At 42.3% G+C, this 23,202-nt stretch overlaps 1 protein-coding gene across 1 annotated transcript in view; it reads right to left on the reverse strand.

The window, feature by feature from the left end:
- The window catches only part of STUB1 (STIP1 homology and U-box containing protein 1), a 399,100-nt gene that overhangs the window by 222,983 nt on the left and 152,915 nt on the right, over nt 1-23,202 (reverse strand). The window contains exon 4 of the mRNA XM_044088907.1: nt 22,422-22,873. Within this exon, the coding sequence (XP_043944842.1) occupies nt 22,422-22,873 (452 nt within the window). The remainder of the gene's footprint in view (nt 1-22,421; nt 22,874-23,202) is intronic.

Consider the following 23,202-nt stretch of genomic DNA (forward strand, 5'->3'; position numbering starts at 1 on the left):
CGCCTGACTACCTGACGTCACAGAAGATGAGACAGCAACCGACGCAGGACCCAAGACTTTGATAATCAGACTGACTGAGGGCTACTGCAAGCAGATAACCCAAATGTGAGGATTGAAACAGTGAAACAAGAAGAACATCTACTCTGAGCTACAACAGAATGGCATTAAATATACTGATCCCAAGTATATTGCCAATATCCTGGCAGATCAATTCAGTGCCAACTTCACCCCCTCTCACCCCTTAAACGGCCCATCTCAATACTGGAAGATTGCCAAATTCCAGTAATAATAGCCATACAGGTAAAAAACGCACTCTCCAAAGCTAAGAATACAGCATATCCATGGGACCAGATGACATCATGTGTATTACATGAATTACAAAATGAACTGGCACCTCACCTAACTGTCATGTTTAATCATAGCCTCACATCAGACTTCGTACCCATTGAGTGGCACACAGCTACAGTTATCCCACTCCACAAGGGGGGATCCACCTTGGATCCCGGGAACTACCACCCCATCAGTCTGACGAGCCTGATCTGCAAGGCCATGGAAAGTATTATCATGGAACTTATAAACAAAGACATTGTCAACCTTCAAAACACTGGACCCCACCCAGTTTGGGTTCGTGAAGGGCCGATCTTGTCTCCTGAACCTGACTGACTTCTTCGAATCAGTCTACAGAGCCGTGGACAAGGGTAAGGCGGTCCACACAGCCTATCTGGACCTCGCCAAGGCCTTTGACACCACCCCCACTCTGGAATCACAGATAGACTTACTAAGCTGGGCATTAATCCCTATATCACTCGATGGGTTGCCAAATGGCTTACTGACAGAACCCACACTGTAAAAGTAGCCGACTCAATCCAGCTCCAGACAAGTGGAGTACCTCAGGGTTCAGTCCTGGGACCACTCTTGTTTGGTATCTACATCTCTGAAGTACAGGCCAACACTAAGGGACACTGGCTAACAAAGTTCGCACATGACTGCAAACTGGGAGCCATTACTGAATCCTCAAATGATGTGGATACTCTACAAAAGGGCCTTACAGAAACAGATGCTTGGTGCCAGAGCCATGGGCTCAAGCTCAATGCCAGGAAATTAGAAGTTATGTCCTTACCATAACGTTCCATGTGGAGTGTTCATCTCGCCTTTGTTCTTACACCTGGGTTCGGAGCCGATCCTCGGCTCCGTGTTGGCCGCTTGGCAAGCTCTGCATCGAGAAGAAGCTCGAGACCAACCTAACTCCCACAATCCCCTCTGCCTTTACCTCAGATCTAGTTTGCAAGCAAACCAGAAGTCAGAGAGAGTAACACATTCATGCCAAAAACAACATAACTGAAAGAAACCTATACATATATATATATATATATATATATATATATATATATATACATATATACACAACAACTGCGTAATGCAGAAGCAGGAGAAACCAAACCAGACACCAAACTGGACGTTCTTCCTGAGGGTGGGAGGGTGGGAATGTATGAACAAAGGCGAGATGAACACTCCACATGGAACGTTATGGTAAGGACATAACTTGTAAATGTGAGAGTGTTCAATCTCGCCGTTTGTTCTTACACCTGGGTAGCGTCCCTAGCTCCATGTTCCTGAGGAACTCATGGGAGAACGTTCTTGAGCACAGTGGAACCAAAGGTTGCCCTGTCCCTAGAAACCCTGTCTACCTTGTAATGAGAAATGAATGTATGTGGTTTAGACCAAGTGGCAGCTGCACAAATAGTGTCTAATGGTAAGCGAGCTGCATGAGCCAGGGATGTAGATACTGATCTTGTAGAGTGCCCTTGGGTTTGACAGGTAAAGTTTGTTCCGAAGCAGTATAAACAAATATAATGCAATCAGTTAGCCATTTGGAAAGGGTTCGTTTAGTAACTGCTATACCTTTCCTGCTGTCTGCAAAGGCTACAAAAGTTGATCTGTTTTCCTGTGATCCTTTGTTCTATCCAGGTAAAATCTAAGTTGTCTATGAACATCCAACTTGTGTAACATATACTCCAACTTATTGGAGTGGTTTTTGAAAAAGGTAGGGAGCTCAATGGATTGATTGATGTTATTAACGGAGCAAACTTTGGGGAGAAAGGACGGATTAGTGCGAAGAGATACTCTGTCAGAGTGAAAGATCAAATAAGGGTGTTTAATAGAAAGAGCCTGAAGCTCTGACACCCGTCTAGCCGATGTAATGGCCACCAAAAAGAGGGTCTTCCACGACAAATACTTCAATGGACAAGAGGCGGCTGGTTCAAACGGAGGTAGCATCAATTTAGATAATAAAAGGTTCAGATTCCAAGGTGATGTAGGAGTTCTAACTGGTGGTCTAATATGGAAAGATCCTTTCAGAAAGGCCTTACAAAGTCTGTGAGCCATAATAGGAGCCCCACATTCTTCCACATGAAAGTTGGAAATGGCAGCCAATTGCACTCTCAAAGTGGCAGGAGAAGCTCCTTGGTGGAACAATTCGGTTAAAAACTCCAAGATCTTATTTAAGGGAGCTATAACAGGGTCCAATTGCTGTGTATTTGCCCAGTAAACAAAACGCTTCCATTTACTAGTGTAAGTCTTTGTAGTGGAAGCTTTATGAGAAGCCACTAGTATATTCTGAACTGCAGGTGAAAGAAGATCAGACCTGGCTAAGTAGGGAAGCGGAGCAGCCAAGCTGCTAGTTGGAGTGACAGTAGCGAGGGGTGGGGAGCCCCTGACGAGTGGGTCAGTAGATCCGGCTCCGGGTCCAGGATCCAGGGTTCCTGAATGCGGTGAGCCAGAAGAAAGGGAAACCAGATTTGACCAGGCCAGAATGGGGCAATGAGGATAATCGTCCTTTGCAGGTTGTTGGCTTTCTGCAGAAACTTTGCAATCAGGGGAAAGGGAGGAAAAGCGTACAGGAGACCCGGGGGCCAATCGTGAACCAGAGCGTCCCTGGGGACTTCCCCTGGAGGGGGTAATAGGGCAAAATAGCTTCTGCATTTGGCGTTCATTGGAGACGCAAAAAGATCGCAGGAAGGCTGGCCCCATTTGCGAAAAATCTCCTTCGCAACTGACTGTTTGAGGGACCACTCGTGAGGCAACAGGATTGCTCTGCTCAACCTGTCGGCTATGACGTTGGATGACCCCGGATGTGCGTTGCAATCAGAAAGCGACCGTGGACTCCGCCCATTGCCAGATTCTCATGGCCTCTCTGCATAGCTGATAAGACTTGGTTCCCCCTTGTTTGTTTATGTACCAGACTACAGACATGTTGTCCGTCTGAACTGCAATAGTCCCTAGAGGAAGAAGGGGAGCAAAGTGTTGCAACACTAGAAACACTGCCCTCAACTCTAGAACATTGATGTGCAGATTGTACTCTAAATTGGTCCATTCGCCTTGGACTGTCTGTCCCTGAAAGATGCCCCCCCACCCTATCAGGGAAGCATCCGTGGTCACCGTAGCTGTCGGCGTGGGTAGCACAAATGGTCTTCCGCTGGAAAGATTGCAAGTCCGGAGCCACCAGGCTAGGTGTGATTTGCATGTGTTTGTGATCAGAATTTCGTGTGTCAGAGGTAGCTGTTGGAACGACCATTGTGCAAACAGTAGCCATTGTAGAACTCTCATGTGCAGTCTTCCCAATGGTATCGCAATGAGAGAAGCTGCCATGAGACCCAAAACCTTCAGAACCAGTTTTGCTGGGGATTTTTTGGATGACAGAAGAAGAGATATGTGGCTCTGTAGTGAGGCTATCCTTTCTGGAGGAAGTCTTAGAAGTAAACGATGCGTATCCAATTCTGCTCCTATGAATGAGATATGCTGTGATGGCTGTAGTAAAGATTTTTCGAAATTTACGGAAATTCCGAGATGAACACAAAGCTGCAGTGTGTAATCCCTGGCTTGAATCAGTTGACGCCGGGTGGTGGCAGAAAGGAGCCAGTCGTCCAGATACAGAAACACCTGGAATCCCAGGCGTCTCAAGTGAGACGCTACCACTGCCATGCATTTGGTGAAAACCCTGGGGGCTGAGGTCAGACCAAAGGGCAGGGCTCAAAACTGAAAGTGGCTGGCTCCCAGCTGGAAGCGCAAGTGATCCCTGGACGCCCTGGCCATTTTGATGTGGTAGTATGCGTCCTTCAGATCTATTGAGCACATCCAGTCGTCCTTCTGTAAAAATGGAAGGATCGATTGAAGCGTGACCATCCGGAACTTTTCTTTCTTGACGAAGGTATTGAAATTGCTTAGGTCCAGAATCGGCCTCCAGTCCCCTGTCTTTTTTGGAACTAAAAAGAACCTTGAGTAAGTTCCGAATCCTCTTTGGTCCGCTGGGACTGGTTGGATTACTCTTTTTTCTAGCAGCTTTGAAATTTCTATAGCTGCAGGGTCTCGCAGATGGGGCGGCACATCTGGGAGTCTTTTCTTTGGAATTGGGGGCAATAGGAAGGGTATTCTGTAGCCTCTGGTAACAACGCTTTTTACCCAATTGTCTGATGTAAGATTTTGCCAGGCCCGAGAGTATAAAGCTAAGCGACCCCCGACTGCCTCCAGAGCAGGACAGTCGGGCCTCCTCTCAGGAGTGCTGGAAAGGTTTCCCAGGTGTTGTATCCCTGTCACCTTGGTTTTGCGGACCCCCTCTGCTGCCAGGGCGGCGTCTTCCACCTCTGCCCCCTCCTCTGCCTCTAGAGGGGGCATCACCCTGTGTGCCTGGGAAAGAGCCTTGGGGTTTTCAAAACCACATTTTTCCACCACGTTGCCCTTTGGGGCACAGTCTGCATGGAGTGGAAAAACGGACTCCGAAAGCAGACAGAGTCTTTCCCTCTTGCTCACACCGGGTAAGGGTCTCCTTTACTTTGGGGCCAAAGAGTGGCACCATCAAATGGGGCGTTAGTAAAGGAAGACTTGAAGGCTTCCGCAAATGAACATAAGCGCATCCAGGATTGTCTACGAAGAGCAATCGCTGAAGCTGCTGCCCTACTCGATCCTTCGGCTGCGTATGAGATCAGCCTCATGGACGAGTTTGCAATAGATGTAAGGGTATTGAGATGTGCTGTAACCTTTTCTGAAACAGCAGCATCTGTAGTACCCTGGAGGGTATCTCCCAACTCTTTGATTAGATCCCTCTGTAGCCGTGTGAAGTGGGTCAAATAGTTCAGGGATCGCATAGAAAAAGCCGCTGAACTAAAAATGCGCTTCCCATACCTGTCCATAGTCCTAGAATCTGTGTTAGGCGGATGGACAGATGAGGAAGATTCAGACATCTCCTTTTTCGTGGCCGCTGCCACCACCATAGCGTCCACTGGCACTCCCTTTGTCAGAGAAGCCTTATCCTGAGGGGCAGTAATATATTTGTTAGGCTTTCTAGGGACTGGCTCCACCGTGTCAGGCGTCTCCCACGCCCTTCGAGCAATCGGCTCCATCAACTCATCGAAGGGCGGAGTGACCCAGGAGGAGGAAGGGCGAGCACCGAATGCCTTCAGCAAGACTGACTCATCCTCAGAAGGGGGGAGGGCTTGCCAATCACCTCTCTGCTTTAGGATCTCCAGGATGTCAGAAAAAGAGACATCCTCTGAGGGTGACTTTGGGGACCCTTCTGACTCATCCAAGTCAGTGTCCGATGTCAATGATTCTTGTGGAGAATCTAAGTGCCTCCTCTTACACAATCTTTTCCTCGGAACTTCCTCGGGGGGGGGGCATCCGAAGAAGCCTCCGAGGAAGAGGGGGCACCCTCCAGGGGTGGCTGAGACACAGGTGCTCGATGCTTAGATGTAGCCGTGGGTGCAGAGGAGAATAACGGTCCTTTATGGGAAGGAGAAGCTGTTTCTGCTGATGTGGTTGTCTGGGTAGACAACACCTTCCTCATGAGGTCGAAGGCCCCCGGGTCCCGAGTCTAGGTATCTCCCGGTTCCGAGGAAATTGGAAGAATCCCCGAGACAGGCACCGAAGGCATCGACCCCGAGGACGGAGCCGAGTCGATCCGAGCCGAGGCCCCGAGAGGGAGCGTCAGAACCGAAACATCGGTCCGACTCTCAGTCCCGGATCCAAGGATGGATCTTCGGCTCCGAGACTCCGGTACCGGATCCGTCGGAGTCGAGGTGAACGGAGCCGACCGAGAGAAAGACGGTTCTGGCAGCGAGGGCTCCACAATCACCAGATCAGCCTCTCCCGGCTCCGAAGACTGGATAGGTTTCGGAGGAGGAACAGGTGGAGATAAGGGAAGGCCTTCGAGTCTCGACACCAACTGGGAGGAGACAGAGATGAGCTTGGATAAGGCCGTATTCTCCATTAATTTCTGCACCACGCGGTCTACATCGGTGTCGGAGAGGGGCCTGGAAGAGCGTGTCGAAGGAATCGAAGACAGAGCTGACCTCAACAGTGCCGGGGGAGGGAGCTCCGTCACCGGTTCCAAGACTCGAGGCTCGGAAACTGACAACAGTTCAACACTCGGCCCCGAAGTCTGTGGAACCAGTGTTCGAACTTTAACTGAAGAGCTCGGAGCCGATGACCTGGGCTCAGACGTCTTCGATTCCTTCGAGGATTTGGATGTCTGGTCTGATGCATCCAGAGCCTCTTGAAAAGTAGGTTTTAGAAGACCCCTATCCATAAGTTTCCTGCGCCTATCTGTCATGACCCTTCCACTGAAAGAATAACATATTGAGCAGTCTTCTTGCAGATGGAGAGGGCCAAGACAGTAGACGCAGGAACTATGATTATCAGTCACCGACATCTTCTGCCCACATTGGCAGCGTTTAAAGCCAGACTTAGCTTTCTCAGACATGTCACAATTTTAGGTACAGCTAACAGAGAAAAAATCAATATTATGTCAAGTCCAGTAATTTTGTCTAATCCAGAAACTTATGTCAAATCCTGTAAAAAGTCAATCCAGTAGTCAATCCAAGTAAAAGGGTGGGGTAGGCCCAGAGGGAAAACTCTAATAAAGTATATAAAGGGACTTTATATGGAACCGAGAATTCCTCGAAACACTACTAACACACACACACAGTCACTTAAGACAATTTTTTTAGAAAGAAATCTAGAAGAAATATAAGAAAATTATAAATCTTAGCTTAAGGTTGCTCGAGCTCATCAAACTGATGCGAACGCTGCAGCGGCAAACTAGATCTGAGGTAAAGGCAGAGGGGGATTGTGGGAGTTAGGTTGGTCTCGAGCTTCTTCTCGATGCAGAGCTTGCCAAGCGGCCGACACGGAGCCGAGGATCGGCTTCGAACCCAGGTGTAAGAACAAACGGCGAGATTGAACACTCTCACATTGTATAGTTATCCCCTTTGGGAAAAAATATGTACCCATGAATTACCACACAGGTGGCAGTACATTAAACACTGAAAGTTTGATAAGAGACTTAGGGACACAGGTGGACAGTGGTCTCACCTTCGATAACCACATCACCACAACAGTTAGGAAATCCTTCTATGTGGCACACCTCATCACTAAGGGCTTTTCATCCAGGAAAAAGGAGGTCATTGTCCCACTGTACTCACCCTTCATTAGACCCATTATAGAATACACCGCCCTATTTGGTATGTACCTCTCAAGACATCTGCAACAACTGGAAAAGCCGCAGAAATACCTCACTAAAAGTATCACAGGCCTAAAGCAGATGCCCTACGCTGACCGCCTTAAAAAACTCCAGCTATACTCTGTTGCATATAGTCTACTCAGAGGCAATCTCTGCTTAACATACAAGGCCATCTCACACCCAGAGCTGTTGGACATGTTACACTTAAAGAAATCCCAATCCCTCAGAGCCACACGCTCCAGGGATCTAAACCTTGTCATCACAATAAACAAAAACATGCTGGAGGGATAAGTTCTTGACCCAGAGACTCCCCAGACTCTGGAACAGACTGCCCATACATGCCAAGCAGAGTGCCTCTTTGGCCCTCTTCGAAAGGAACCTTGATGATTGGATGGGAGAAAGGAAATTCACCCCGGGATCACGTCAGTCGCCCTGCTAGACATGGGTCCAGGGAAATAAGTAGTGTGGGAAGAAATAGCCAGGGAATTGTTTTGGCTAGGCTTGTATAGGTCTCCTAGGGCAGATAGCCTAGTACCAACCTATGACCCTATAAGAACTGCAATGAGATGGTGCAGTAGCAAAATCTTCTATCACTGCCTTCACATAATGTTAGAACACAGAAATATTCCCCTATATAACATTTCATCAGCTCATGGGTGAAAGGTTGAAAATCAAATTACTTCAACTATTTATGAACACTTGAAAAGCAATAAAAATACAGTTAATGTTAAGTAATCAGCAGAGACAGAGACAAAAGTAAGAAAAAACTGCTGGAGACTGACACATTTGCAAATTGGGAGGCATAAACAAAGCAAAAGATAAATGGAAGTTCACAGCCTGAAGTTGACATGCCTGGTAAAGCAGCCAAACAAAAATCTTAGGATGTCAAAGGGAAGATGGAAAGCAGTACATACTAACATTTGTTTAAGATAAGCAAGTTAAGTTTTAGGGAAGTACTGTCACAACCAGTAGTGTCATAAGAAAACAGAGTGAGAATTGCTATAATTTACAGCTGTAAGAGTCAGGAATTGTAGACAAAGACTCTTAAGTTGCATCTCAAAATAAAGTTGTAGTGCAACAAGAGCTGTTCAAAAAGGAAGATCAGATGTCTACTGCAAACAATACTAGTAAATATTCCAAACATGGAACACACATGACCATATCAGACAGATATACTCACTATCCAAGAGTTAAAAATGCCCTTAAGAATTAAAAATTAGTATTTATTTAAATTCCTTTTTAATATGTAAAAACATTTCATTATTATGTTAGTGTGTTTTATGTAAACGGCTCATGACATCCTAAAGTTAAATGACACTTCCACCCTTGAATTACAAAATGCATCTTTTGCTATGTCTGTGTTCTGAGCTACTTTAATACACGAGAATCAAGCCAAGTGTTTCTTATAACATTTAATATAGTTTTCCATAAATTGCCCACTATGGAGCATGCCATATTAACTTGACCTTGTTTTACTGCTTCCAGATCTTAGTCCCAGAATCCATTTCGAGTCACGGTAGACACAAGGAAATTAGGTGTTTTAACTCATATTTAAATAGAATGACAGTAGTGAAAACCCCAGTCATCTCAGAACTTCTGGAATCTGTTTTTTTTTTTTTTTTGCCTGAATTATTCTGATCTGTATTACCCTCACATCTCCCCAAAACCAAATATTGTTGTTATAAATCTTCAACAAAATAAAATATCTGAACTGCAGTTTTTTTAAGTTGTCAATTTGTAGTGTTCTAGTACTGACAGACACCCCACTCTTACTAAGGTGTCCAAGTTACCACTATAATCCCGGAGCATTTAACTAACAACTCTTGCCTTTAAAGAACTTTTAACAGACATGTCAACAACTTCTGTTGTTCAGTGTCTATAGTGAGATACACACATTTTTTATCCTCATCGTTGTCGCCTCACAGTAAGACGTTGTCCTGTTCGATTCTCAGTTAGAGCGTCTTCTGTGTAGAGACATGCGTGAATGGGCGTACCTTCGTTGAAGGTTGTGCGTCAGGGCTGGCAACTCGGCACGTAAAAATCTACTGCCAATCATTAGCAGACCGGAGTTCCGCTGTGGCGACCCCTAACTGGGAAAAAGCCGAAAGACACAACAACAACATTGTTGTAGAAATGTGCTGTATTTGTTTACAACTCTTTTAATGTGTGTCATGTTTTTGCTCTCCTAAGAATGTAGAACAGTAAAATACAAACAAACTCTGCTCTTACATTTGTGCAACGATTTTTTTTACTTGGGCATAAATGCCTTCATGCTTTAAAGTTGTTACTTTTTTTGTTATACTAATACTACCCTTGGTTTGTTGTAGCATATTAATACTTCATCCAAACTATAATCTTCAAACGTGACAAACTAGCAGTTATTCTCTGTGCTGTGAACCTTAGGTGGTCCTCATGAAAGGGTACTGCAGAGTAGAGTGGAAGTAAATTATGCTTTATTTCTGTAAACTATGCCTAACTTGTAATGAGCAATAAAGGTAAGAGCAATATACCAAGTGGCAGCTGCACACATATAATCTATGGATATTCTTGACCAAAAGGCAGATGAAGTGGCTACAGACCTCATGTAATGTGCTTTGGGGGCTTAGGTAAATGTAAACCTCTTTCTTTATAAACAAAGGATATACAAATCACCCCAGGGATCACGTCAGTCGCCCTGCTAGACACGGGTCCAGGAAAGTAAATAATGTGGGAAGAAATAGCCAGGGAATTGTTATGGCTAGGCTTGTATAGGCCCTAGGGCTGATAGCCTAGTACCAACCTATGAACCATTTTGCCAGGGTCACTTTAGACACTGCTTTACCCAATCTGTTTTTGGAGGAGGATATAAATAATTGGTCCATTTTCTTGAAATCCTGAGTTCTGTGCAGATAAAATCTAAGCTGATGATGTACATACAAAATAATGAAGCATGTATTCTTTTTTGTTTGAAAATTTTGGAAAGAACACAGGTAAATGGATGACCTGATCTATGTTGAACTCGGAGGCCACCTTAGGTAAAAAAGATGGGTCAGTGCATAATGACACCCTATCCTTATAGAAGGTCAAATATGGAGATCTAGCTGAGAGGGCTTGGAGTTCAGATACTCATCTACCAGAAATGATAGTACCCAGAAAAATCATCTTCCAGGGCACAAACTTAAGGTCAATCTTAGCTGAAGGCACAAAAGAAGGTAGGGTAAGAGCCTGTAACAAGACAGTCAAATCCCAAGGGGAGGCATAAAATCTTTAACTGGAGACCTGAGTAAAAAGGTACCTTTAAGGAAGCCTTGCACAATTTCAAAGAAGCCAAAGAGGAATGATTCTAACATGAATGAAAATTAGAAATGGCCACTAATTGAACTTCAACAGTAGAATAACTTGCCCTGTTGGTAAAAACAGAAGACAGAAAACTGAGAACTACTGAAATTGGGGCAGAGAAGAGGTCCGGGTCTCTCTGAAGAGCCCAAACTGAAAACCTTTTCCATTTACTTTTGTAAATTTTCCTAGTAGAAAGCTTCTGAGAGGATAAAAGAATATAAACTCAAAAAAGCAAACCAGTAATATTCCACACGATTTAATGTTAGCGCTTTCGTACACAATTTTACATGCACTTCTTCAGACATTAATTACTCCCAAAAAGCAATGTGTTTTATAATACACATTTACAAACTGAATGCATTAAATAAAAACCACATGATAGTAATTACTACATCCCTTAACTTCATTTTATAAAAGATATATGTATTTATACTTGTGTCTGACATTATAAAAGATGCTTCTTAAAAATGCAAAAATTGATTATATATGAAAAACCTAAACTTCCTCAATAAATAAATAAAATATAAACTATAATATTAACAAAAATAAAAAGCCTTATTCAGACCATTTTATATTTCTAAAAGGCTTCACTTCTTCTTCTTTCAGCTGCTCCCGTTAGGGGTCGCCACAGCAGATCAACTGTTTCCGTTTCTTCCTGTTCTCTGCATCTTGCTCTGTCACACCAACTACCTGCATGTCCTCTCTCACCACATCCATAAACCTTATCTTAGGCCTTCCTCTTTTCCTGTTACATGGCAGCTTCATCCTTAGCAACTTTTTCCCAATATACTCTGCATCTCTCCTCAGCACATGTCCAAACCAACGTAATCTTGCCTCTCTGGCTTTGTATCCAAACCTTCCAACCTGGGCTGACCCTCTAATATACTTATTTCTAATCCTGTCCATCCTAGTCACACCCAGTGCAAATCTTAACATATTCATCTCTGCCACGTCAAGCTCTGACTCCTGCCTTTTTGTCAGTGCCACTGTCTCCAACCCATATAACATAGCTGGTCTCACTACCCTCTTGTAGACCTTCCCTTTCACTCTTAGTGGTACTCATCTATACCAACTCACACCTGACACTCTTCTCCACCCACTTCATCCTGCCTGTACTCTCTTCTTCATCTCTCTTCCACACTCACCATTACTCTGAACTGTTGATCCCAAGTATTTAAACTCATCCACCTTCGCCACCTCTAACTCCCTGCATCCTCACCATTCCTCTATCCTCCCTCTCATTCACACACATATATTCTGTCCAAGTCCTGCTGACCTACCTGTTGACATTCTAACAGGCTTCACTAAAAAACTTAAATATGTCATCTCTTTAATCCTCTTAATTTTAAAAGACATTTAATAGAGCAGGCTTCATTTAAGCCTGGAAAAACTTGTGCATTTGTCAACAATTTCCACTTTAATTCCTTTTCTTCGAGTTTAAGCTCCCATGGGCCTCCTCTTGTGTTCCTATCTACCTGTTCTAACACTATATCATATATATATATATATATATATATATATATATATATATATATAATATATATATTGTATATTATAATTATTGAAGTTTTGGTTTTTCATATATAATCAATTTTTGCATTCAATTTGTAATTAAGTGGCTTATAAAACACATTGCATTTTAGGAGTAATTAATGTCTGAAGAAATTCATGTAAAATTGTGTACGAAAGCACTAACATTAAATCGTGTGGAATACTACTGGTTTGCGTTTTTGAGTTTATTTGTTTGAGCTGTTTTTTTGACGTGATTTGGAGGATAAAAGAATATGTCAAACTGGGGAGGAAAGCCTGGACTGTCTAGCCATCACTGGAACTGGAAAAACCATGCAGTCAGCCTGAGGCCATTGATGTCTGGGTGTTTCACCTCTGCTGGGTGGAAAAGAAGGTCTGGACGTGGGTCCAGTATCCCAGGTGGATATAGAAGATGAGGCCACAGGAAGGGGAAAACAATCTTGATGACACCAAAAAGGCACAGTGAGAATGACTGTGCTCTTCAATCGGGATGTCTTCTATAGAAATTTGGGAATTAGCGGTAATGGAGGGCATGCATAAAGGAGAACAGAGGGCAATCTTGGAAAAGAACATATCTTGGTGCCCCCTCCTGTGGAGGGACCAAGGCAAAAAACATGCTGCACTTGTTGTGAGGGGAGAAGCATAAAGATCACAGCATGGCTGGCTCCACTGATGCAAGATCCTTTCTGCCACTGTATGACTGACTGACCACTCTGGAGACATCCATAGTGAATGGCTACTGGCTGTGGGAGAACTAAGGGACAGCCTTGACAAACTTTTTCTGAATAAATCCACTAAAGAAGATATTTCTTGCAAACTTTAGAAATCTTGACTGGAGTGTTCAAGAGCTGCTGAACAACAGACCACTGCACTGACTGAGTCCACTGCAGGACCCACATATGAAACATGGCTAATAGAACTACAGTTATTGCCATTGCCATCGATCCTAAGGCTTGCAACACTAGCCCTGCCGGAAGTTGAGTGGGAGAGCACTTCCAAGACTTTTAGTCGGAGGGTATGAATGTTGTTGGAGGAAGCAAGGCTATCTAGTTAACAGTGTCTACACAAGCACCTATAAACTCCAGAGTTTGTATAGGTGCAAGTTGTGATCTGGTGTAGTAGACTGCGATACCCAGATGATGACATCACTGCAGCAAATAGTCCCTAGTTTCAATAAGTAGATGTCTGGATGGGGTGGTTAGAAGCCAGTCGTTTAGGTATAGAAACACATGGAATCCCAGCAGTCTCAGGTGAGCCGCTACCACTGCCATGCATTTGGTGAACGCCCTGAGGGCTCTGGTGAGGCCAAACAGTAGTGCCCTAAACTGGCAATAATCGACTCCCAGCCAGGAAGTGCAGGTCTCTTCTGGAGCGCCTGTTCATTTTCATATGACAGTACACATCCTGAAGATCTATCAAGCACATTCAACAGTCCTTTCACAGAACAGGCAAAATGGACTGAACCACAACCATCCAGAACTTTGAATATTTTACATACTAGTTTAATTTGCTGAGATCCAGAACTTGTCTCAAGTCCCCTTTCTTTTTTGGCACTAAAAGGAGTATTCAGTAAGTGCTGGATCCTTGCTGGTCTGAGTGTACTATTTGGATGCCTTTTGCTAGCAGCTTTACTATTTCCAAGGCTGCTGCTTCCCTCTGATTGGGTGGTCTTGATTTCATTTCTGTTGGCCGAACTTAGGAAAATGGAATGAAATAAATTCTGGATATAATTTTGTACATTCAAATGTCTTTTGTGATGGATGCCCAGGCTTTTGAGTGCAGAGTTAAGTGCCCCCAACAGCCTCTGGACTACAGCAGTTGGGCACACATTCAGGAAAACTGGTAGGGTTTATCGGAGAAGGTATCTCTGAAGCCCTGGTTCTGCAGGCCACCCCTGTTGCAAGGGCACTGTTCTTCAATTAGAGTTCCCCCTCTGCCACGGAAGAACTATCTCCTTGTGAGTCCTGGAAAGGCCCTTGAGACTAGAGAAACATTAAAGTTATCTACTCACCACAACTACGCATCTGTGCTGTCCATTTTCTTTCTTCCTCAACATATGGGTTACAGATCTGACTTGGCTGCATTCCACAGACTTGTGGATCCAACTCTTGAGCTCCCCCCTCTACCCATAATGCCCTAGTCTGCCCACAATACCTCAGATCAAGTTTGCTGCCTTACAGATCCAAAGATATAGCAGAAAAAAAGAAAGTAAAGTACAGCTAGGGCTCAAACCTGGATCAAAAGATTTAAAAATATCCATTGGATCACTCCAGAAGATGACAGGAAAGGGGAAGGAGGGAGGGGAGTTAAGGAAGAATGAAAATGGACAACACAGATGTATAAACTGTGGAGAGCAGACACCTTTAATATCCGATGTTGTCTTTTTCATTCTTCCTCAACATATCATCCTAGACTATCCATTAGGGGGATGGACAGAGAGGCTCTGCACAGCTAGCTCATTTTTTGTGGCTGTCATCACAACCACTGCATCAATAGGTTCTCCTTTGCTCCAATGGGGGTCTGACTTTCGGTAATGCTAATATCCTGTCTGGACAACAGGGAATTAGTTAAACAGAATCCAGTTCCTTCCATGTCCAGCGAGAGACTAGGTTGATAAGCTGATCAGTTGGGTGAAATCACCCAAGATGTAGATAGGCCAGAATCAAAAGCTTGCAAAAATACTGACACCTCTGGGAAAGGAGTATTTGAAGACCAACCATCTTTATGCTTAAAGATCTCCAAGATGTCTCTGAAGTCTCTTCGAAGTCGGTATTCCCTGTGAGAGATTTCAAAGGATGCCTCCTCCTACAGGGAACCTCCTCTGTGGGATGCTCTGGGGAGATGTCCAAAGAGAGGAGAAGTTCCTCTCAGGGAACTCTCTGGATGCTAGTTGGTACTAGCTGTCCCAGTGGAATAGGTCTGACAGGAATAGAGCTTGGATCTACTGCAGGAACACATGTAGGATCCAAGGAAGAAAGTGATTGTGTCTCTTGGATGACTGAAAACCCTCTTCCACTACCTCAAAAGGCAGATGGCCCAGGAGAAGCACTGGCCAGCCACAATGAAGCCAAATCTTCAGAAGCAGACAAACCTCAAATATGTCCAGATCAATGCCTTGAAGAGGGAGCAGGACTTGAGGTATCCAATGCAGAGACTCCAAGGGGAAAGGATGGCTCTGATAACATTGGTGTAAGACCCCCCCCCCCCCGATCTGACTCCGATGCTTCGGCTGTGGGACTCATCCCAATCAGAGGGGATAGGAGCAGAACCAGTTAGGGGAAACTTGTCAGAGCTGAAGATGCAACTCTCTTTGGCTCCAACATCGATTTTCTTCAGACTCTTGGATCCGAGGGCTCTGAAGCTGTGATAGATCTGAGGAGGAGATATTAGTATATGGGAAGTGGAAGGGAGGCTCATGAATACAACAGGAGACAAAGATGGAATATAACATCCATCTGAATCTGAGCTCTGAGGAACTTCCTCATCATGCTATCCACATCGGTCTTAAGACAGACTTCTGGAGGACTTGACAGATAAAGCAGTGGACTGTGACCTAGAGTGCTTCCTTGGAATGGTTTGCAGAACGAGGGCATGGAGCCTAGGAGACACTGGATCAATCACGAACTCGGGTGAGCAGGTTCTGGTAGCCTTTGAAACACTACACATCGGAACGGAGAGCAGCACTGGAGACTCGCTTGAGATAATTATCAGATACAAGGGTTCAGGATCCAAACTTTTCCTTTTTAGATCCAAGGAAGTTGGATCCAAAGTTGTAGAGGTAAGAGGAGTCTTTGAAGAAGGCCTCTTTTTAGGGTCCAGCAGAGCTTTAGAATGTTTGCCAGGGGTTTGAGACCTGGAGGAGGAGGAACAAGAAGGGGGAAGTAATCCTTTGAGGACTAACTTGTTCCTCCTATCCATAACTGCCCTAGAATTAAAGGCAGCACAGACAGCATAATTTGTACCAATATGTGCTACTTCTAGATAGTAAACGCACTCCCTGGGGGCATTAGAATTTAGAATTCTGTGCCCACAGGAAGTGCATTTTTTTAATCCAATTGTCACTCGAAGTGACAACATCATCCCATGTGAAAAAGTGGGGAAAAAAGGGTAGTGGATGGATGAATGGATGGCTAAGGAAGGACAGAGAGGAAAGTTTTTTTTTTTATACAGCGAAAATTACCAACAGTGGCAAGGGTAATTACCCTAAAAAGGGTAGGAAAAGGAGTAAGACAAAGGAAAGGAGGTTCCAACATTGGTACGCACAAAGTATACATACCAAGGTAAAAAAGGAAGAAGTGAAAGAAAGGGCTAACTAAAGAGGGAGGATGTAAAGAAAGTTAATTGGATAAGATTTCCTGATGAAAAAACTACTCAAATGTTTGAACAATTGGAAAAAGGCTTCTGAGAGAGGATCTGCATCTGTGTGAGATGGCACCAAATTATATCGGAGGTAATGTAGGATGACTGGGGCATTGTGGGTAGTGGGAGGAGAGTTGGAGCCACAAGTCTGTGGAATGCGGCCAATTTGGATCAGAAGTCAGATCAGTAACCTACATGTTGAGGAAGAATGAAAAGGACCTACAGATCACATCTTTTTACCACTTTGTTGATTCAAGGAAGGCTCTCCAAGACACAGAAAAAAGGATACCAACAGCTGGAGGGTCGTTCCATCTTGCTCACTTATGGACAGCGTTTCCTTAACTTTGGGGATGAACAAGGATGACCCATCAAAAGGAGCACTGACGAACAAAGACTTGAAGGGCTCCAAAAAAACACACAGGCACATCCAGGTGTGCCTTCTGACCACAATTCCTGAACACATAGATCTAAAAGTACTTTCAGCTGCACGAGAGATATCAGCTTCATAGATGCGGTGGAGATAGACTGAAGGGTGCTCCACAGGCAGAGACTCAGAAAGAGATTTGGAAAGCTCCTTAGTCAAATCCTTTAGTAACCTGGTGAAGTGCTACAAATAATTCAAATAATGCAGTAAATGAAGAGCAAAGGTTGCGGATGCATAAATGCACTTGTCAAATCTATGCAAGGCCCTGGACTCTATATTAGGGGATGGACAAATGAGCTTGGTTCTGCAAACTCAATCTTAGTGGCTGCTGCCACCACCATGGCATCTATTGGCATTCCCTTGCTCCAGTGGAACCTTTCTTTGGTGGAACCAAAAAATTACATGCCCTCTTAGGCATGGGTTCTGAAGTATCTGGCTCCTTCCATCCTCGGCATGAGATAATGTCAATCAACTTATCAGTTGGAGGAACAACCCAAGATACAGCCAGGCCAGCTCTGACAGCCTTCAGAAACACAGACTCATCTTGGGAAGGTGTTCTGGAAGACTATCCACCTTTCTGCTTAAAAAAATTTCAGTATCTCTCCAAAGGAGACATTGTCAGGGGGAGATCTGGGGGACTCCTCCCCTTACTGAAGTTCATGTCTTTGGCGAAAGATTCCAGAGGGGAACCTAGGTGTCTCGTTTTGCACATCCCCTTCCTAGGAACCTCATCAGTGGGCTGGGCTGGTGAAGTATCGGGAGTGGGGAGTCCTGTGCGAGAACCGTCTGAAGACTAATACGGGGTGGCTGTTCCAGTGGAATAGACATGAGAGGCTCAGAGCATAAATTCAATGGAGGAAAATGGACTGATCTGAAAAGGGTAAGGATGTCCCCTCTCTGGGAATGTACACACACAGACACATATATATATATATATATATATATATATATATATATATATATATATATATATCCCAGCTCGGGTTTGTAAAAGGCAGATCATGTCTCCCAAACCTGAAAGACTTCTTTGAACAGGTCACCAAAGCAGTAGATGAGGGTAAGGTAGTTCACACAGCCTATCTAGATCTCGCCAAGGCTTTCGACACCATCCCCCACTCTGCAATTATAGACATACTCACTAAACTAGCTATAAATCCCTATGTCAATAGATAGGTTGCCAACTGGCTCATTGACACAACCCACACTGTGAAAGTAGCAGACTCTAAATCCAACTTCAGACCAGTGACAAGTGGAGTACCACAGCGTTCAGTCCTAGGTCCTCACCTGTTTGGTATCTACTTCTCTGAAGTACAGGCTAACACAGAAGGTCTTTGGCTAACAAAGTTTGCAGATGACTCCAAACTAGGAGCCATAATCAAAACTCCTAATGATGTAGACATCCTACAAAAGGGCCTCACTGATACAAATGCCTGGTGTCAAAGCCATGGCCTCAAGCTCAATGCCAAAACTGCATTGTCACATTGTCATCCCTTTTGGTAAAAACTCTGTACCCATGTGCTACCACATAGGCGGTAGTCTACTTAACACCGAAAGTGTGATAAAAGACCTTGGGACACAGGTGGACAGTAGTCTCTCCTTTGATGATCACATCACCACAGTAATCAGGAAATCCTTCTACATGGCAAACCTCCTCACAAAAGGTTTCTCAACCAGGAAAAAGAGGTCATTCTCCCCCTCTACTCGTCACTCAGACCCATTATTCAGTACAACGCCCCTTTTGGTATGTACCTCACAAGACATCTACAACAACTGGAAAGGCCACAGAAATATCTCACAAAGAGGATTACCAGCCTCAAACAGATGCCCTACGCAGACGCCTCAAAAAACTCCAGATTTACTCTGTCGCATATCGCCTACTCAGAGGTGATCTCTGCCTAACATACAAAGCTATGTCAAACCCAGAGCTGTTGGACATGCTCCACGTAAAGAAATCCCAATCCCTTCGAGATACACGCTCTAGGGACCTAAACACGATCACTACAACAAACAGAACATGCTGGAAGGATAGATTGCTGTCCCAGAGACTTTCCATACTCTGGAACAAACTACCTATCTATATCAAACAAAGCTCCTCATTAGCACTCTTCAAGGAAAAATCTTGATGATTGGATGGGAGATTGTTCACATCGGGGATCACTTCTGTGGCTCTGCTTGACAGGGGTATAGGAAAATAATTTTGTTGGTTGGCAAAAGCCAGGGTACCATTTGACTAGGCTTATATAGGCCATAGGGTCAATAGCCTAGTACCTACACACACACAGATATATATATATATAAATAAATAAACTAAACTATATATATATATATATATATATCTATATATATATATATATATATAAATAAATATATATATATATATATATATATATATATATATATATATATATATATATATACATATACATACCTGTGTGTGGTGTGTGTACGTATATGTGTTTTATATATATATATATATATATATATATATATATATATATATATATATATATAAAACACATACACACACACACACACAGGTGTGTATATATATATATATATATATATATATATATATATATATATATATATATATATATATATATATATATAGTTTTGTGTTTATAAACCACCTTTATTCACCTCGCTATACTGGTATTCTTCTCATGTCATACCCGATTGATAATGGGACCCATTCGCGTGCTTTAAGTGCTGAACGAGTGTTGTATTTGTTTCTATTTAGAGAGATAGTGAAGTATTTGCGAGTGTTATGTGACAGTTTGATGGTTGCTGATGCCGTTTTCTGTTCATAAATTACCTTTATTCTGCTCGCTATACTGTTATTCCTTTTCAGGTCATACCTGATTGATATAGGGACCCGTTTGCGTGCTTTAAAGTGCTGAATGGGTGTTGTATATGCTACTATTCCCCTTACTTCCTACAAGTTAAGATTTTATTTGGCTTATTTTATACCTTTGTTCATTCATACTTTACTTTCCCAATTAATGATTTAACTATTTTTAAGTAATGGATTAGATGCTTTTACCCTTAATCTCCAAACAACTTTAGCGTTCAAGTACATTAATTAGAAAACCAGTACTTGCTTGTGTGCTATTTTCCAATGGTCCAAAAAATATGTATAAAGAGGATACACCACAACAATCGAAGCCAACCAAATCACCAGCAAATATATTCCAACTGCAGAAATGTTCCAAAACGAAGTTTATTGAGGCAAAAAGAAGAGAGACAGTAAGCGCTTTCACGTCACCAGAACGCTTCATCGGACTTAATTAAGTCCCTGCATCAAACATCTTATATAATAATAAAAGAACTCCTATTGGGTAGCGACTATAAAAGTTCATACAATAAAAAGCTTAATAATTGGTTCACATGAAGGGAAGGAGGGAAAATTTCAACACTTCATACTCAATAACATTTTAAAATACATAATATTATAATATAAAATTTTTTATATATATATATATATATATACAGAAATATCTATAAAAGTAATAATCTATATAAATTATATGATAATATATATAAATCCATCAACGTTTAAAAGGTTTGTCTATTAAAAATGGTCTCAAAGAAACTTTGTCATTAAGGTCATGGCCCCTATCTGCTGCTAACTTAATTATCCACTTTACTTCTTTCTTTTCTGTGCTATTACGCATGCATCCTAGCCTCTCTGTCCTATAAATATGTTCTAATACTATAAATTGAAAAACATGTGTACTATCTCTTTGAAGAACATGATTAGCCAAAGCATTGAGTTCATTTTCCTTGTTAATAGCATATACATGTTCTCTAATACGTTCTCTCAAGGTTCTAGTGGTCATACCTACATAAAAACTTTGGCATTTTGTACATTGACCTAGGTAAACCACATTCCTACTCTTGCAATCCGCATATTTATTGAACTCATATTTCTTCCTTGTGTCTGGATGTACAAATTCATTAGAGTTTTTAATATAGCTACATTGATTGCATGCACGACAAGCATGTGTGCCTTTCCTTTGGGAGTGTATACCATCTTGTCTCATATTATCATAACATAACAGTCTCTTTAAAGACTTAGTATTCTTGTAACTAAAAGATGGTTTGCCTCCTACTATTTGCTTAATATTGTCATCAAGCTGTAGAATGTTCCAATGTTTTTTAATAGTATTAACTATAGAGGTGTTATTATTAGTATAAGGTATAGCTATCCTTTTTTTATTACTACCAATGGCATTACTGTATGTATTTTCCGGTAAAGACCTAGTCATATGTAAGTATGGCCTATCCTTTCCTTCTCGGTCTATCTTATGTAGATTAATGAGTTCTCTTTTATGATAACCTCTGTCTATAAATTCAGCTTCTATGTTCTCAATAGCTTCAACGAACACTGAATCTTCACTAGTAATGCTAGAAAAATGCGCTGCTTGATTTTTGACAATATTTCTATATATGTGAGGAGGATGCATGCTATCTCTATGGAGTATAGCATTCCTTCTACAAGGTTTGCGAAAAACCTCTGTTGTAAGTGTCCCATTTGCTTTCTTAAGTAGAACATCTAAGAACTCAATTTTTATTTGTGAGGTAGTACTGGTCAGCTCTAAAAATGTAGTGGTACCATTTACATATGTAATAAATTCGTTAAGAGTAGTTAAATCCCCTCTCCAAACCAAAAAGACATCGTCCACAAACCTTCTATAACATCTAATATGCTGAGAATAGATAGAGTGTTCTAAAATATAAGTGGACTCCCAATATGCTAAAACCAAGTTAGCATAGGAGTTGGCACATGATGTGCCCATTGCTACTCCCTTGACTTGAAGGTAGTAGCTACTTTGTGATGTGAAAATATTATTCGACAGCACCAAATCTAACAACATGGTGATCATAATGACTTTGTTGTTAGACATATCATTGTGTAATAAGAATAACCTCAAATAATCTATCCCTATATCATTCGGTATACTTGTGAATAAAGCTGTCACATCCAGTGTGACCAAGTAATCAGATTCATTCACTTCATTGTTTATATAATAATTGGCTAAAGTTTCCAGAAAATGTTGAGTATCACGAAGAATATGTGTAGTTTTATTCACTATTGGCCTAAGCTGTTTCTCTATGAAGATTGAGATACTCTCAGTCAGCCAACCTCTGCCTGATACAATGGGTCTAAATGGTGGACAACTCATGTCCTTATGTATTTTTGGAAGACCTCTAAATAATGGAATGAGAGGTTTCTCAACCAAAAAATAATATAAACTCTCATCTATTACACCACACATAAGCATGTCATATAAATCAGCATGCATAGCTTTAATAGGTTTTTCTAAACCTATAGAATCAAGTGGAATATTAGTGCTATTGTCACTAAGTAGCTCTGTAATCTTCATATCATAATAAGTTTTATCTAGAACCACAGTTGCTCCTCCTTTATCAGCAGGTCTGATAACTATATCTGTATTCTTTTTTAAATTATCTAGTGCTATTTTTTCTTCTCTTGTTAAATTAAAAAAATCAGGTTTAGTGTTAGTATTCTCAAATTGTAGCAAAAAATCATTCATGCAAGCTTTTTCAAAACTTTCTAATAATGGATGTGAAGATGGTATATACACAGAAGGTTTCTTAAACTGAACACTATTATCAGCAGTATTGTCATTCTTAAACTGCAATGCTAAAGCAACATTTCTAATAAACTGTTTCATGTCAACAATAAGTTCACTCACATCCACATTCTGTGAGGGAATGAAAGAAAGACCTCTATTTAATACTGAAAACTCATATTCTGTCAGTCTATAGTCTGAAATGTTCACTACTAAGTTCGTTGTACAGGTCTCAACGACTTGCGTTGAAACTCTAACTGACCTTCCGAAGTTTTCCTTTTCCTTCCCTGATACTGAGGGCTCCAAGCAGGTTTGTTCACCTCCCGAAAAGGTAGAGGAAAATGGAGATTGTTGGTTTCAAATCCTGCATCGCTGCGACTAGTTCCAGCAGGTAATGCAGTCTTCCTACGCACAACTTGTTCCACTATAGCCAAATTATCATTGGAAGGAATATCCAGAGT

This window comes from Protopterus annectens, chromosome 12.part0 (assembly GCF_019279795.1).
Source record: "Protopterus annectens isolate FY-2018-M chromosome 12.part0, PAN1.0, whole genome shotgun sequence".
NCBI classification, from domain to species: Eukaryota; Metazoa; Chordata; order Ceratodontiformes; family Protopteridae; genus Protopterus; species Protopterus annectens.